General features: G+C 43.8%; 2 protein-coding genes across 2 annotated transcripts; one reads left to right on the top strand and one right to left on the bottom strand.

The window, feature by feature from the left end:
* Positions 1-3,696: 3,696 nt before the first annotated feature.
* Positions 3,697-7,793, top strand: echdc2 (enoyl CoA hydratase domain containing 2). The gene is made up of 11 exons (XM_026345487.1): positions 3,697-3,980; positions 4,766-4,833; positions 4,944-5,031; positions 5,122-5,208; positions 5,356-5,448; positions 6,070-6,126; positions 6,224-6,286; positions 6,381-6,505; positions 7,165-7,215; positions 7,300-7,347; positions 7,554-7,793. Exons 1-11 carry the CDS (start codon positions 3,788-3,790, stop codon positions 7,629-7,631), a joined length of 951 nt encoding a protein of 316 aa, XP_026201272.1. The 5' UTR covers positions 3,697-3,787; the 3' UTR covers positions 7,632-7,793.
* A 75-nt stretch (positions 7,794-7,868) lies between these two features.
* On the bottom strand, positions 7,869-15,280 carry zyg11 (zyg-11 homolog (C. elegans)). The gene is made up of 18 exons (XM_026345453.1): positions 14,866-15,280; positions 14,525-14,690; positions 14,131-14,342; positions 13,712-14,029; positions 13,470-13,583; positions 13,141-13,257; positions 12,909-13,049; positions 12,484-12,660; positions 11,948-12,012; positions 11,664-11,763; positions 11,527-11,577; positions 11,271-11,432; positions 11,097-11,144; positions 10,798-10,995; positions 10,651-10,703; positions 10,241-10,338; positions 9,951-10,151; positions 7,869-9,867 (listed from the first exon to the last, which is right to left on the bottom strand). Exons 1-17 carry the CDS (start codon positions 14,887-14,889, stop codon positions 9,961-9,963), a joined length of 2,235 nt encoding a protein of 744 aa, XP_026201238.1. The 5' UTR covers positions 14,890-15,280; the 3' UTR covers positions 7,869-9,867; positions 9,951-9,960.
* Positions 15,281-15,286: the final 6 nt, after the last annotated feature.

Genomic DNA, 15,286 nt, shown 5'->3' with positions numbered 1-15,286 from the left:
TTTTTTTGACATATTCAAATTTTGATTTTGTAGTGGCAGCGAAGTCTCACATTCAGCTGTCCACGTCTCTTGTGTGACTGCTGTTTGTTAACTGGCCCCTGTAATGTCTTTAGTCTCATGTGGTTGGACTAAACAAAGGCAGCTGTAGGTAGACTTTGGAATTAAGATGAAGGATAAAGTATTATATCATAGTACTAAGTGGTGTGGAAGTTAGTATGTATTTGTATCAGTGTCAGAAATATGATTAAAATAATTACACATCATTTAAGTCTTTAAGTCATTAGGTCAGTATAGAGGTTAAACAGTTGTTGTGAACGTAACTAACTGGCTCCTGAATGTGAAGGTTCATTCAAGGTTAGATGATTACTGGGGTAGAAAATAACAATGTTCTCATAAGCTTTTAGGAGTTTTCTCTGTTTTTGTCTTTCACTGTGTAATATCTTTAACATTTATTACTTCATGCTGTTTAAAATGCTGTAATTAAATCATCTCTGGAGAGAAAAGAAGTGTTTAATTGAAGTTCTCACTGCTCACTCACAGGCGGACTGTAGGCACATTGTCAGAGAAATGCCTCCCGTGGATGATAAGCTGTAAAATATTAAAGCTCTCTCGCTGGCGTCCTTTCATTTTAGAGCTGCTGTGGTCAGGCAGGGATATCCATCTTCAGCCTGATGTATCGTTATTGGAGAAAAGCTCCACTGAGGACAGAGCAGCCTGGAGGAAAATGAGCCTATTTGATCAGTGTCACTTTCTGTCGGCCTGTCTGCTCCCTCTGTCATGAGTTTGCTATCTAAATGGCCCTGCTGGATCTCGCTTGCTGATAACTGCCTCGGTAAAACCTGGTGATCAGAATCATTAATGCAACTTTCCTCCCTCAGCAGCTCCAGTGGTGTCAGCTTCCAGAGGTGCTCATGTATGTATCCATGTGCACGTTCGTGGGTCTACACAGTCCCACAGCGGGCGCGTCGCCGTTACATGATATGTGGGGGCCTCGCTTTGTGCAGTCATCTGTGCATTACACATTAGTGTGTCATGCTCGACTCCGCGGATGAGCGGGTGAACGTGTGGGTATGACGGCGTGGGTCACGTTGAGCTGTGAAACACCTTTATTTTTTAATGAGAGCGTGTGCAGTGTCAGATCCCCAACCTGAGTGGGAAAGACACCTGTCCCTTCAGAGGTGTCCCTCACCTTTGCTTCACACCATTACTGCACAGTTTATTTCGAGGGATCCCTAAACTAAACAATGACACGTGAACATTATTCATGGCCGTGCAGTAGGTTCAACGTATTGAATCAAACACACCACATGTTTCTTTTGTGCAAGGTTGTACGTGGATAATTTACTTTACATTTTTGAAGAAGCTAGTTAAAGGGTAATTACAAAGATTTGTTTGTACCGTACACATAATTACCCACAGTTTGGTTGGTAGGAAATAAGATCCAGACACACCAAGAACGGCAGGTCAGTAAGGTGAGTAAAAGGTTTTACAACAGGCAATGGTTGCTAATAGTAATAATAATAGTCGATGTCAGGGTGAGTGTCTAATTAACACAGTTAAACAAGATTGTCTTTGCCATAAACGTAGTCTGTGAAGCCAGAACACATTGGGACATAGAGAATTAAGTGTTCAGAATATGGATGGTCAAACAGAAAAACAGGAAAGCAGCTGTAGCCTGCTGGTTAAAGGTTAACCAAGTTTTTTAACCGAGTGCATTTTGAAGAACAGAGCACAGTTATGTTAGTTTTACATCTGTGTGATAGAATGTCAAAGGTCAAACACACTGTACATGACCAGAGCAGCTCACTGTGCTGTCTCGCTCTTGACAGACAGCTCCAGTAACAACACCGGGCCTCCCTCCTTGTTGTGGCTGAGGGCTTGAGGGCTGTCTGTCTGCGGCAGTTTACACGAGCCTCCCGATCACATCGCCTCCCTGCACTGACAGGGGGAGATGACGAGGAGAGAGGTGGAGGTGGTAAAAGGAGCAGGGGAGCAACAGGACGGAGCACATGCTTCTCTGATTCACCCTTTGATGCAAGGCTGACCCCTGCAGGCTCGGAAAGTAAAATGCTGCATGGTTGGCATCAGTTAAAGTGTCACACGCTGCTGTTTATTTCCCACAGTGGATGTGAATCCATAAAGACGAAGGAGAAAATGGTGCTACAGACAGAGAGGATGAAAAACAACAACTCGTCTCTTCTCCTCTGTTTTTGTTTTTTTAATTGATGACATCACTGGTGCTCCTCGTCAGTGTGTCCCAGTCCAACCTCAGTGTCCTGGGCTCAGGGATCGCCTGCCTGCGGCTTCAGTTTCCGTCACTGACGCAGCCTCACGCTCAAACACCAAGTGTCATCTGCCATCAGTTTTCCATCAATAAGGCATGTTCACACGAGAAGAGGAACACACACCTGACAGACGCTGCATCGAAACAACCAATCCCCTCCAAAATCCACCAGCTGACATTTCACTCCGCTGGAACAGGGCGCACAGGACAACACAAATCTGAACGAGCTCTCTTTACCTCTCAAAGCCCTGACATTTAAATTTAACAAGTCTATCGTTTTACCTGTGGTGGCTCCCTTTCTCTCTCCCTCTGTTTTATCCAGTCTGTTTCCAGTAAGTGCTCAAATGATGTTTATATGAGGAAAAATGTTTTTCACTCTGCCGGGGGCCATCTTACCCATCCTCCTGACCCCACACCCTGCAGCACACACAGCCACCTACACTGTGCACTTGGGTTCAATTTATATCCCAACTACAAATTAATATGAGTCACAGCCCACGGCCACTTGAATCAGCGTTGATTAGGAAGGATAAACAAAACCAGGCAGCAACAAGATGGGCAATAACAATGTGCTCGCTGTTTGTGATGAGATGATGTGTGATCTCATGTACCTGGGTGCTGTAATAACTTGGTAATATTTTATCAGTGATCCATTTGTCTTACCATGTCTGGACCACATGTGCACACCGGCTCTGAGACGGCTGGGTCACCAGAGCCACCGTCTGACTGTGTAATTGCATAACCTGTAAAGACCTGCTCAATAATGCATGGTCAGACTAGACACGAGCAGCTTGACGGAAAACCTTACCTCAACAACCGGCTTTGTCTGGCCTGAGACCGGACAGTCCAGAGAGAGGACAGCAGGCTGGAGGACATTGTGTGTGTCGACTCGCATCACTTCATCATATGTGGGTTAGTCATAATTAGAGCTGGCAGAGGTGCTTGCTTAGAAAAAGTACTCCAGTACGAGTTGAAGTAGCAGTTCAAATGCTCGTGTTGAAGTGTACACACTTTAAAAAGTACTCCAACGAGAGAAGATTGTATTTTAAACAGCACTGAATATGAGGCTGTACAAGTCCAGATTCTGTTGGGACCATTTATTTTATTTGGTTAATTCATCATTAGTTGATTAAATTGAAATAAAAAAATAAACTTTATCTGCAAATCTAGAAGCTGAAGCTGTGAAATAAATGTGGAGTTAGTGTAACTGTGGCAAATGTCAGGAAAGGTGACTAAACAGTGTGTGTGTGTGTGTGTGTGTGTGTGTGTGTGTGTGTGTGTGTTAACTGAGGAAGTAAAGACTTTCACAATCATAAACTCTTCCCTCTGAGTCTGGTGTCCAACTCCTTTGGGGCCTGTGATCCTGCTGCAGCCAATCAGCTGTGGTGTGAAGGTCCGGTCCCTCCTCTAACAGGAAGAGAGCAGCAAACTTCCTGACAGCTGCTGCTGCTGCTGCTGCTGCGGACCAGTAGGTACCAGTACACGGCTCCAGCAGCGTCCAGCATGACAGCCGCGCTTCGCAGTGTGACAGGGCCGGGGTGCCCACCGTGGCGGTACCTGGGGATGATTCTGCGGGGGACGCTCAGCCGAGCTCGGCCCTGGATCCTCCGGGACGGAGCTCGACTCCGTGCGCAACACACGCAGGCTGCAGGTCCTGTAGAGGTGGATGTGAAGAGGTTAGGTGGGGAGGACGATGGTAGGGACACACTGAGGTCTAATCGACACACACACACACACACACACACACTGTTTCAGAGACACCACCTGATGCTGCACTGCCTGTTGCTCCTGTAAATGTCAAACGCTGACTGAGGGAGAACAGGTTTTTAATTTGGTTACGTTTGATAAAATCAAACTGTTCTTCTCAACTGATGATGAAATGAAAGTGAGGGAGGAATATGATTACTACAAACAAAATGACTTAATAACTTCTATTATGATTTGGGAACTATATTATTTATCACTGACACACGCGTCAGGACTGTTTCATTTACACAACTCTCAGCTATAAAGATATAGTTATCATAGTAAATACTCTAAAACCCTAAAACCTCTAATAATTTTCAGAAAATGTTTATAAAATAGCTGTCACTGTTTAGAAACCCTCTAATATTACCCATAGACATTTGTTTTTGATTGATATGTAATGTAAATAAACTGATGGTTCGTGCCCTTTATTTGTTTGTCTTTTGAATAATAGATGAACTAACTAGGCCAACATTGTTTCTTTATTAATTCACTATTAAAGCCACAGTATGCAACTTTTCTATTCCCATTTCTATTAGTTTAGGTACATTTAAATATGCAGTTGAATTCATTTGGTCTCTAATACATTTTTCTCCTCCTTCTTTTTCTCTTATCTCATTTTTCTGACAGCAATATGTTTCCATAGAGATGTGACTATAGAGGTCATGATAAACCCACAGTTCAAATAAAACCTGTTTGTTTTTGGCTTCTCGTTTTCCTGTTGCTGTTTCTCAGGGATAGTGGAGGTGTTGATGTGCCGACACAAGGCAAGAAACTCTCTGGGCCATGTGTTTGTGTCTCAGGTGAGCAGACCACGACATCTCCCACACACACACACACACACACACACACACACACACACACACACACACACACTGCTCCGACTGAGACACAGTGTCCTGTGCGTGCGCAGATGAGGGAGCTTGTGTCCAGTCTGTCCAGTGACTCAGCAGTGCGGGTGGTCGTCTTCAGGAGCTCAGTGCCAGGGGTTTTCTGTGCAGGTAAACGTTCCCTAAAACATCTGAAACCAGCCATGTGTCTGGATTTCCATGTGATGTGTAAAGAGAGTACATTTTGATGTGTATATACAGGTGCTGACCTCAAAGAGCGAAGTCTAATGAACAACGCCGAGTCTGATCTGTTTGTTCACGGCCTGCGATCACTCATGACTCAGATAGGTAAAAAGAGTAATTGTAATATTCAGCTGTTATCTGGAAGTTGAATCAAGGCAAATAGACTGGACTGAGAATCTTCACCGACACATTCAGCTGTGACCTTTGAACGTCCTATTTGAACTTTCCACTCTGTTTTTAATGCTCTGGCAGCATCAGTGCCTGTGCCCACCATTGCAGCAGTTGACGGCGTTGCCTTGGGAGGCGGACTGGAGCTAGCTTTGGCCTGTGACCTCCGCACTGCTGGTGAGTGACCTCTAACCCTTCGTCTGTCAGCCCTGACGCGAACGAGTGCATCTTTCTTGAATGCATCTCATTTCTACCTTCAGGTGATGGAAATGGGAAATGAAAGGAGGTATCCTGTTCTCTTCACAGCTGTCACCGGCCCAGTCACATTAGATCAGTGGTTGAGTCTAAACAGGACAGTAGCATGCACTCAGGGGGCCATGTCGCTAGACTGACAACTTCCCTGTCTCATTGGTGGAGATCAGTGCAGTGGTCCTCAAGATGAGAAGTTAACAAATTCAAATGAAACAATCGGAGTGAGAAAGTCTGTTCTCTTCTATGAAAGCAGGATTTCAGATATGTCTGTGTTTCATGCAGCATTTATGATCTGTTGATGGGCTGAGGGACAAAAGATACGAAGCCAGACACATCTAGCTGACTATTCATGTATCTGAATCTACATGCGATGCGTCATATTAGGCATGGCAGCTCTGTCACTGGTCGAGCGCTGATGAGTTACGTGAGCAGGTGTTTGTGTCCGTTGCTATGACAGATCATCAGTCAGACTTTACTCCCTTCACAGCTTAATGGCAGTCTGCAGCTCAGACCTTCAACTGTCCTCTGTGTGTGTGTGTGTTTCAGCACATTCAGCACAGATGGGTCTGATTGAGACGACACGGGGGCTGCTCCCAGGAGCAGGTAAGACGAACGGAGGTCACAAAAATCACCTTGCACTGTCTGCACAGAGAGACTAAGCAGCTGTGAGAAGTTGACCTTGATGCGTCTTCTCCTGCAGGGGGCAGTCAGCGGCTACCGAGGATGATCGGCATGACTCTGGCGAAAGAACTCATCTTCACAGGTGGCGATACAGAATCGCTGACATGTTGCTATGGGCACAGGATGCTTATCATTTGGCAAGTCTCATGCCTCACTCCCTCTCTGTCTGGTATCAGGTAAGCGCGTGGGAGGGCACACAGCGCTGGAGATGGGGCTTGTAAACAGAGCTGTGGAGCAGAATCAGACAGGAGACGCTGCCTACAGAGAGGCACTCAGTCTGGCCAGAGAGATACTGCCCCAGGTTGGAATACAAACACACTTTTCTCTCCTCTCTTCTATGGCTCAGATTCTCACGCATCTCTCCTCTCCATCCTCCAGGCAAGATCCCGCTCTCTTACCTCCTCCTTTTCTCCTTCCGCTTGTCTCAGCAGCCCAGCCTCCTCTGCGTCTTTTGATTCTGTCTTGGTGTTTGCTACCCACCTTCTCCTCTCTCCCTCACCTCCTCTCTTTCCTTCCTCCAGGCCTCTGTCGTTCCATATTTCTTTCAGTCCAGTTCAGATGCCCGGAGGGGCCAAGGCCAAGATGGCAGTCAAGTGGAGAAATTGACCACAAATAGCACCACACCAGACAGTTTGTGTTGGTGTGGACTGGAGTGACTGACAAGAGTTGAATGAAACATGAGGAATTACTGTACAAAGCATTAGTTTGTTTTAGCATTTCTTCTTCCTACTAGTAAATGATAACTAACATTAGCTTGTAAAAATGCAAATCTGCTGAAACGTAATTCATGCAAATGTTTCACATGCACTGAGAGTAGATAAAGAGTTGGTGTCGTAGAGTGAGTAGGGGCTCATGTCGTCAGCACATCACTTGTGTTCAGCGGCCACTTGTTTGTGTTTGTTCATATCATTTATTTGTGTTACACACTTATGGGTGACGTGTCATTTTTGTTTGTCCCAGGCTCCGATCGCTGTGCGAATGGCAAAAGAGGCAATGAACAGAGGTGCTGAGGTATGAATCGATTCAAAAATAATAGGCTGTCTTATTTTTTATAATGAGTTACTGTAGTGACAGAAATTAAATGTTCTCTTCCAGGTTGACATCCATTCAGCAATGGCTATAGAAAGGATGTGTTATGCCCGGGTAAGACTTCTAGTGTTTATTTAAGTCAGGTGTCTTCGTGGGGCATTATGTATTGAGGCTGTCCTTGCTCTCATGATATGACCTGAATACAAACTTCAATTCAAATTCAAAAACGACCAAAGACATTTCTATGTGTTGTTACCCATTACAATGCATATTATTAGTGCAGAGAATTCCAGTTGTGTTCAACTCTGGTGTATTCTCAGGTCATCCCCACACGAGACAGACAGGAGGGTATGGCAGCCTTCATGGAGAAGAGACCCCCGCGATACACTGGAGAATAAACTCTACTGACTTACTCTCATACAGATGTATCTTCACAGATGCACACTGCTTACATTAACCTAAAGTCTGACACATCATTAACAATACTTCACTTAAAATCAACATGAGTATGAAGTTTGCTCACTGACTGATTTTGAATTTAATAAAAGCTCATAAAGACACATGTGCATAGTTTACTGGTAATTTAACCGTCATCTCTGGCAGGGAGTGAATGAAAAGGCAAATCGTGGGCCATGTCCAGTTTATGGGAATGTACATTCTTTATTTCCAAACTTGACAAATGTGACTCTGAGCAGCAACATGGCACAGGCATAGCAGACATACAGTATCTTGACTTTTTGTCTCTTCCATCTGAATTTGATTCTAAAAAAACAAACTGGCCTTCATCCAGGGCGATGTTCAGGGGTTCAACTAAAAGATCCAGAAGTTCATGAGCAGCAGAGAAGATGAACGTTCAGAGTCCTCTGCCACCCTTTGCCCTTGTTAAAATTGATGACATCAGCCTGGGACACATGCAGATTTAGCAAATTCATACTTCTACTCGCAGAAAACAATAATGCCATAACCCACTGTAGGTAGATGGGGATATATAGGTATGTTTTGCTGACAGCTGTTTTTGAGTACCATTTTAAATATATCTATTTCTATTAACAGACAAGTTATCTGTACAAGTGGCCTATCACTGTTAAGCCTTAAGTTGAAGCCCAACCATCTTTACACATCAAAGATTTGACAGCAGTTTGTAAAATCAACAGGTCCAATTGCATAGAAGATGTAACAGAGGCCTTAGTAAGAGGTGAGCAGGGAGAATGTGTGTGGCAACGTTGGCTGTTACAGAACCTGGCAGCTTCTTGAAATGACATCCTGGAGGATACTGTACTAACGTCGCATGGTCAACCATTTTAGAAGACACAGATCCTGAATATTTCTAACATGGTAAATGTTGTTTCTTCTCATTTACCTGTCCTGTGTACTAATACTTAATCGGAGAAACTGAAAAAGCAAAACAATGGCACATACAGTAGAATCATTTCCATGCATTCTGTCATTTTCTACTATGTACATACACTTTTTAAGATGCACCGACTTGTACAGACGTACAGACACACATGCTCACACTATATTGCCGTCATTGAGACGCATTGGCAAACAGCAAACAAACCAGTGTGTGTGTGTGTGTGTGTGTGTGTGTGTGTGTGTATATATATCTATATATATATATGCACAACTTTTCTCTAAGAGAAATCAGCTGTGTTTTTATTTAATACACATCCAACATGACCATAATTGTTATTGCCATTTGTGTGCACAAGGGATATCTTACTAAGCCGGATGTTGGTGAGTGCCTTATTCTTCAAATGACCATGACTTTGGATTTTCTGATTTAGAGCTCATCTCGTTTTTGCCACAGGCACGACTGATTTCGAGCTGCCAAACATTTAGATAAGAAAAAGTACCGGAGAGTCTTAGAGAGATGTAACGTCTACATAATTGGAGCATTTGAACCCACTGAACACACCCTCGGCAAGTGTCCTGTCACATCAAATCAAAGGCAATAGCTGATAAAAGACTAAATGAAGAGGAGAGCAACAATAGTACTGCGGACCCAGAGGCGTGTGTCTCAGTGACCAGAATACTGCTACAAATAAACAAGCAGGCATTCCAGAAATGAACAGTACAAGCATTCAGACAAACCCCAGCATGCTTGTGCTCACAACAGCTTCATGCGTATTTTTAATGAGCCAATCAACCAATTTGGACAGCCAGAGCCCTCGATAGCATATGTGGGTCAGAGGCTGTCGACCCTTAGCAGAGCCTTAGCAGAGCCTTTAAGAGGTTCAATGCCAAAAATGAGGTTTGTATGTGTGTGCCGACATATTTTTGGTACAAAAATCCTTATGATTCTGAAGTCAGACTAACAAGAGCAAGCACAGACACAAACCTCGTGTTGACATTCGACCAACAGTTCATCATAGTTTTTTTGTTTTTCATCAATACATAATATTAGCACACGCAGAAATATTCTTGTTTTGAAACAAACACAATAGAAAATAAATAATGTTAGTGTTTGTGCAAAGAATTGCGTAGTCTCTGTCCTTTAAGGTATACTTTCAAGGGATTCCTCATAAAGTGTATTTGTGCGCGTAGTATGTATACACACACACCCTCAGACTAAATCCCCTCCGTCGTGGGGCGCTGCTTAATGTCCTCCTCGCGATCAGGAAGCCGTAACTTCTGAAGGAGAAAACATACGAGAGTGGAAAATCTCAACAGTGAGAGACTGAGATACGGATAACAAGTCACGTGTGCGTCCTTACCTCTGTGAGGTCACTGGGGCGGTGGGCGGTGGCTTGTGTGTGTGTGTGCAGCCTGGCCGGTGCGCGCTCGGTGGCGTTGCAGGCTCTCCAGAATGCTCTCAGCCAACAGTTTGACGTCTCTGTGGGTCTGTGGGTGTGTATGAACGTGCTCCAGCTGCTGCAGGCCGCCCTCCTCCAACAACATGCTGCAGTAGCGAGCGGCTGCAGACACACGGTAAAACATATTAAACCTGAGTGGTTTGGCTAGGTGAGTCAGCGACGGGGAGTAACATGACATGGCTGTGTCTCACCGTTTTTGCTGCAGACATGCTGCATGGCCCATGCTGCCCACAGCTGGACACCGGGTGTGTGAAAGCACTCGAGTAGGGGGAAAAAGGGGTTAAATGACCTACAGGGAGAGAGAATATGATAACTATGTTGTGTATATTATGCTAATGTTTTGACAGTTTGACAAACTTAACAACAAATCACACATTGTGTAGCTCTGTATGAACATTTATAAGGTGACTACTTAAATTGGATGATCAATCTGTCAAGGTTAAATCTAACCTATAAGATAAAGGTTTCTTAAAGCAAAACGTTCAGATGAACCCTGAACAATTTGCCTACCTTCCAGATATAGATTTGTATTAAATTCCAAATATCTATTAGCTACATTGTTTAGTTGCTTTACTGTTAGTGTAAAGAAGCTTCATCTCACCTGTAAGCCACCATCTCACACTCTGGCGGGGGCCACTTCATAATGACAGCATGCTAGAGAGATGCACAAATGTATGAAACCTTTCAAAATACATGCATCCAGTATTAATGTTTATGAGTTGTTATGGATAGCTTTGCTCATTCCTACCAGTTGCTCCAGTAGTGAGGATCGAAGATCAGGGCTGAGAGTCCAGGCCTCCTCTCCTCGTGATGTTAGATGTGCGAGGATGCCTGCAGCAAAGTAGCTGACCTCCACCTCTGGGCTGTGCAGCAGATGGCTGATGTGGTCCAGGAACCCCTGCACCATCAGCTCTCCATGCAGCTCCCCTACCTCTGCTATGTTGTTCTACACAACAAAAGGTGAAAAGGGAATGCTCATGGCTTAAAATAATACATTTATTCAACATGTAGTTTTTCTAAAAGGCAATAACAAAGTGGTAAACTTACCAACAGACCGAGAACCTTCTGCTGAATAGAAGACTCATTCGGGAAAGACTGCAGAGGGAAATAGTGGGGGAGGGAGATGTATAGATACAGTTAGTCAGCCTGGCCCCACAGGCATACAGAGTGTAACAGTGTGATCATCAAATGAGCAAATGGATGGCGACATTTCTGGAGCACCTCTAGAACTTTAATGAACAGGTCCAGCCCCTGGTTCTCAATAAAATGGCGGCAAGTTGTTGGTGATTCATCAGTGAGGTTCCAGAGTGCACTCAGTGTGAATTTGAGGGTGGCATCCACCACGCCCTGAGTTGCCTTCTGACGCACAATGTGGAGCAGTTGCTGCACAGTGGATAGAGCACATTTATACATTTACTATATTTATATAATTTAGTAAAGGCAGAAGAAGAGAATGCAGCGGAGATGAGAGTCTTACTTTTACTATGAATAGCTCTGCTCCCAGCTGGGCTGTCTGCTCTGTGGACAACTGAAAAAAGCAAACACTTAAAAGTTTACCAAAAACCCCTAGATGCATGAGTAACTGGTGGGTTAATAATTGTAACCAATACATACCTTAGCAGCCAGTATAGAAATGATAGCCACAGCCATCCTCTGCATGTTCTGGTCTTCATGATTGCAGAGCCACTGCATCACTAATTTGGCAGCTTCAAACCTTATAAACACCAAAAAAGGGAGTAAAACATGTTAAAGACTCTTGGAAATATTCCTTTCACAGTATTAGATTAGTTATTTAGATGAATAGCATTTAACCATTTGAAAAGCTACGACGTGTATTAGTCGTAATTATTAGTGTAGTAATTATTTTAAAATACTGCAGTGAAGTGAGTATTTCTTACCTGTTGAATGGAACCTCCTGTAAAATACGATCGCTGCACAGGGACAGCAGGCAGTTCTTCTGCAGCTGTAGACACAAGAAATGGTTTGAGCAATATTTTCTCATGCATGTCACACTTTCTGTAAGTAATATTGTTAACGTTAGCATTAAGTTCACTGTTCTACTTGTGCCCCTTTTATTTTCACTCACACTGCCTTAACAACATATTTAAAAAGTGTTGTATTCTGCATTTGAATTCTGTCGCTTTCAACTGATCCAAAATGCACGTGATCCCAGATCTCTGCATTTGGTTCCTTCAAAGGTCACACTGAATTTTATGTGGAAAAGCTGGGAATTCCATTATTTTTGGGCCCTTTATTTTACAGTAAGGGAAACAAAAAAGGGAAGCTGTTGATTCATGGTTGTGGGAAGTTTCTCTCCACATCAGAATGTTCAGGTTTTCACAACGCTAACAGATTGCACAAATTTACTGTATTTATTTCATCATATTTAGCTGCTTCATGGAAAATCACTGTTATGATGCAGTGGCAACGCTACCTGCTGGTGGTTGGGGAACGTCCGCATAGCCTCCAGTAAAAGCTGAGTGACTGTGCTCAACAATCGGACGGGCATCCCTGCTGCCAGGTCCTGCTTCGTCAGGTTAAACACACAGGCGCTGGCTGCCAGCTGGACATTCAGGGTGGCAGGATGATTCTTCATACCCAAAACTACCAGCTAGATTCAAAACCCAGAGAGAACAGGGAAGTAATATTACGTTAAATGAGATCACGAGGAACTTAAAATGTGCAGATTTGGAGCGAGGGAGCTTTGACATATTGTTCTGCAACAGCTGTCTAGGAGAATGAATAAATATAGTATGTGATTCAAATGTGACATAAATTTTGCTTAAACACAATAATAGATTCATTAAAATCTACACTGTTTCCTTACAGATATGGAAAAGTATCACAATGGGGGTTTACCTTAAGAATGTCAGGTCGTGGTTTCTCCATGACATGGGTCAGACTGAACAGATGAAACAGAGCTTCTCTCACAAAACCTTCTCTTTCACTGTATCGACGCAGCGCCTCACAGATCTGGGTCTCGTTGGCTTCTCCTGTTACCTGTTCGCACATACAAAGAGTTTGACAAGAGTTAGACAAACCTTTATATTTCAACACAGGTATTAATGCTAAGCTATTCCTCTACAACAACCTTTAGATTTCCCTCTCCAGAAAGGAAGTCAGAAAAACCAGCATCTGTGGCAAGAAGTCCAAAAAAGGTCATTCCTGGTCTCTCTTCGACAAAAGCCTTAACAGCTGCGTCCGTAACCTGCAACGTTAATACACGCAACAAGTTGTTAATATTTTACTGACATGTTGTTGAAATGTTACTGTTAGTATTTATGAACTGTGACACAGCTGCATCTGTCGGTTCATTGCTCCATATCCAGCTTTGATACTTGATATTGAAATGCATTACATGCATACATTGATTTGAGTAGTTTCTTGTTTTTAAATAAACAAATACAAACACACACACACCTGTTTTCTCCCTGAAACATCCAGTGAAACAAGAGCAGGTAGAATCCCTGGCTGTCCAAGCAACTGACGAGCCACATCGGAGGTAAACTGCTTATCATCACTGATGTCCAGGTGCTGTGAGTTTTACACACCACAACAGAAAAGAAACACATACAAGTGTGGCCTGTGAAAGTATCCTCAAAGCTTGTTTGTCAACAAATGTATCCACACACAGCCAAACTCAGCTTCATCCGTCCACTAACCTGCAAAACATCCAACTGGCCTATGACTCCGAGCAGCTGAGCAGTGCTCATTTCCAGCCTCTTCATCTGGTGTAGTGTTAGTGAGCGCAGCCGTTCCTTCAGGCCCAGCAGTGGACTTAGGTTGGTGACTGATGTGTTGGAGAGATCAAGGCTCTCCAGCCGTGGCAGGGAGCACAAATCAACTAGTCCAGAGTCGTAGAAGTCTACGTTGGCTAGGGAGAGGGAGCGGAGGCCCTGAAGAGAGCTGAAGCGATACCGGATCGGTTCCTCCAGAGAGGACATGGTGAGACCTGTCAATACCAGTCGCTGGAGGGACTCCTCCAAGATGTTGAAGAAAAAAACAGCATGCAATCATTTTTCAATTCTTTCCATATTTAATAATGTTGTAATGGTTAACTTCTACAATTTTCTCAGTTTACCTGACAATATTTATTGGTGGCCAGTCCCTGCAGAATATCAGGAATAGTGAGGTCTGCGTTGACCCTGGCAGCATCCAGCTCCAACAGTCTGTGAGGACAGAGGGCTTTCTGGAAGGCCTCTGCAGAGATACGCGCTGTACGGATGCAGGCTCGTCTCAGCCGCAGGTATTCACAGTTCCGAAATACACCCACAGTGCTGTCATTTAATAGACCTGTAGTGAAATTAACTTGTGTTAAGTATAATCTTTGGGGTCATGAAGGTTTGCACAATGCTGATTTTGTTATCTGCAGCCAGGCTTTGCTTAAGGTGACTGCATACTGTTGCATAGTGGTTATGTGTGCTTAGATATGAAAAACAATTTCTTCTGTAGTGTGTTCTAAGGTGCAGGTTTACCTTCAGTAGCCATCTTGGCCAACAGCTGGTCTGCCAGCTCTTGTGGGAAGAGCACCACTTCTCTGAAGCGCAGGGAGCCATCGGGCCGCTTCACACAAAAACACTCGAGGTTTTGGCTCACATAGGTCAGGCACAGGTCGGTCAGAGCCGCCGGAGACGACTCGTCCTGGAAAGCAAACAGGGCGTTTGCTTATGTGAACGCACTTAATGTCATTCGCTTTATGGTTTGTTTCTAATAATAATAATAATAATAATAATAATAATAATAATAATAATAATAATAATAATAATAATAATAATAATAATAATAAGCCACACAAATCACCTGAAGGCAAACTTACCGTGTTTAGGAAACTACAGGCCATGGCTTATAAAAAATAGTTCGAGCTTATGCAACCCAGACTGGTGTGTTTCTCTCTGTTATTTAGTTTGCTAGCCGTCGAGCGGCTCAGTTGTGAGTCGTCTGCGTTTTCTGACGTTATGCTAATGTGCTGTACAGTAACAAGGGACCGATCAACGCTAGCGCTGGACCAGCTAGCTAGCTGACTTGTCGCCTACGTTGTGGAAAATCGCTCTCTGTGCGAAAATGTTGACAGTTGTCTGCTGTGGCGGAATGCATGGTTAAAATATATCGACTAATTACTGGAGCAGCCTAAGCTCTGACTTAAGGAACCAGTCGGAGAAAATAGTTTCCACAGCGAGCAGGTAGGTCTATTTCTGACCAGACAGACAGTAAACAAAGGTCACAACACCGGAAGTACA

This window comes from Anabas testudineus, chromosome 4 (assembly GCF_900324465.2).
Source record: "Anabas testudineus chromosome 4, fAnaTes1.2, whole genome shotgun sequence".
NCBI classification, from domain to species: domain Eukaryota; kingdom Metazoa; phylum Chordata; class Actinopteri; order Anabantiformes; family Anabantidae; genus Anabas; species Anabas testudineus.
This window is presented reverse-complemented; position numbering and strand designations above follow the sequence as displayed.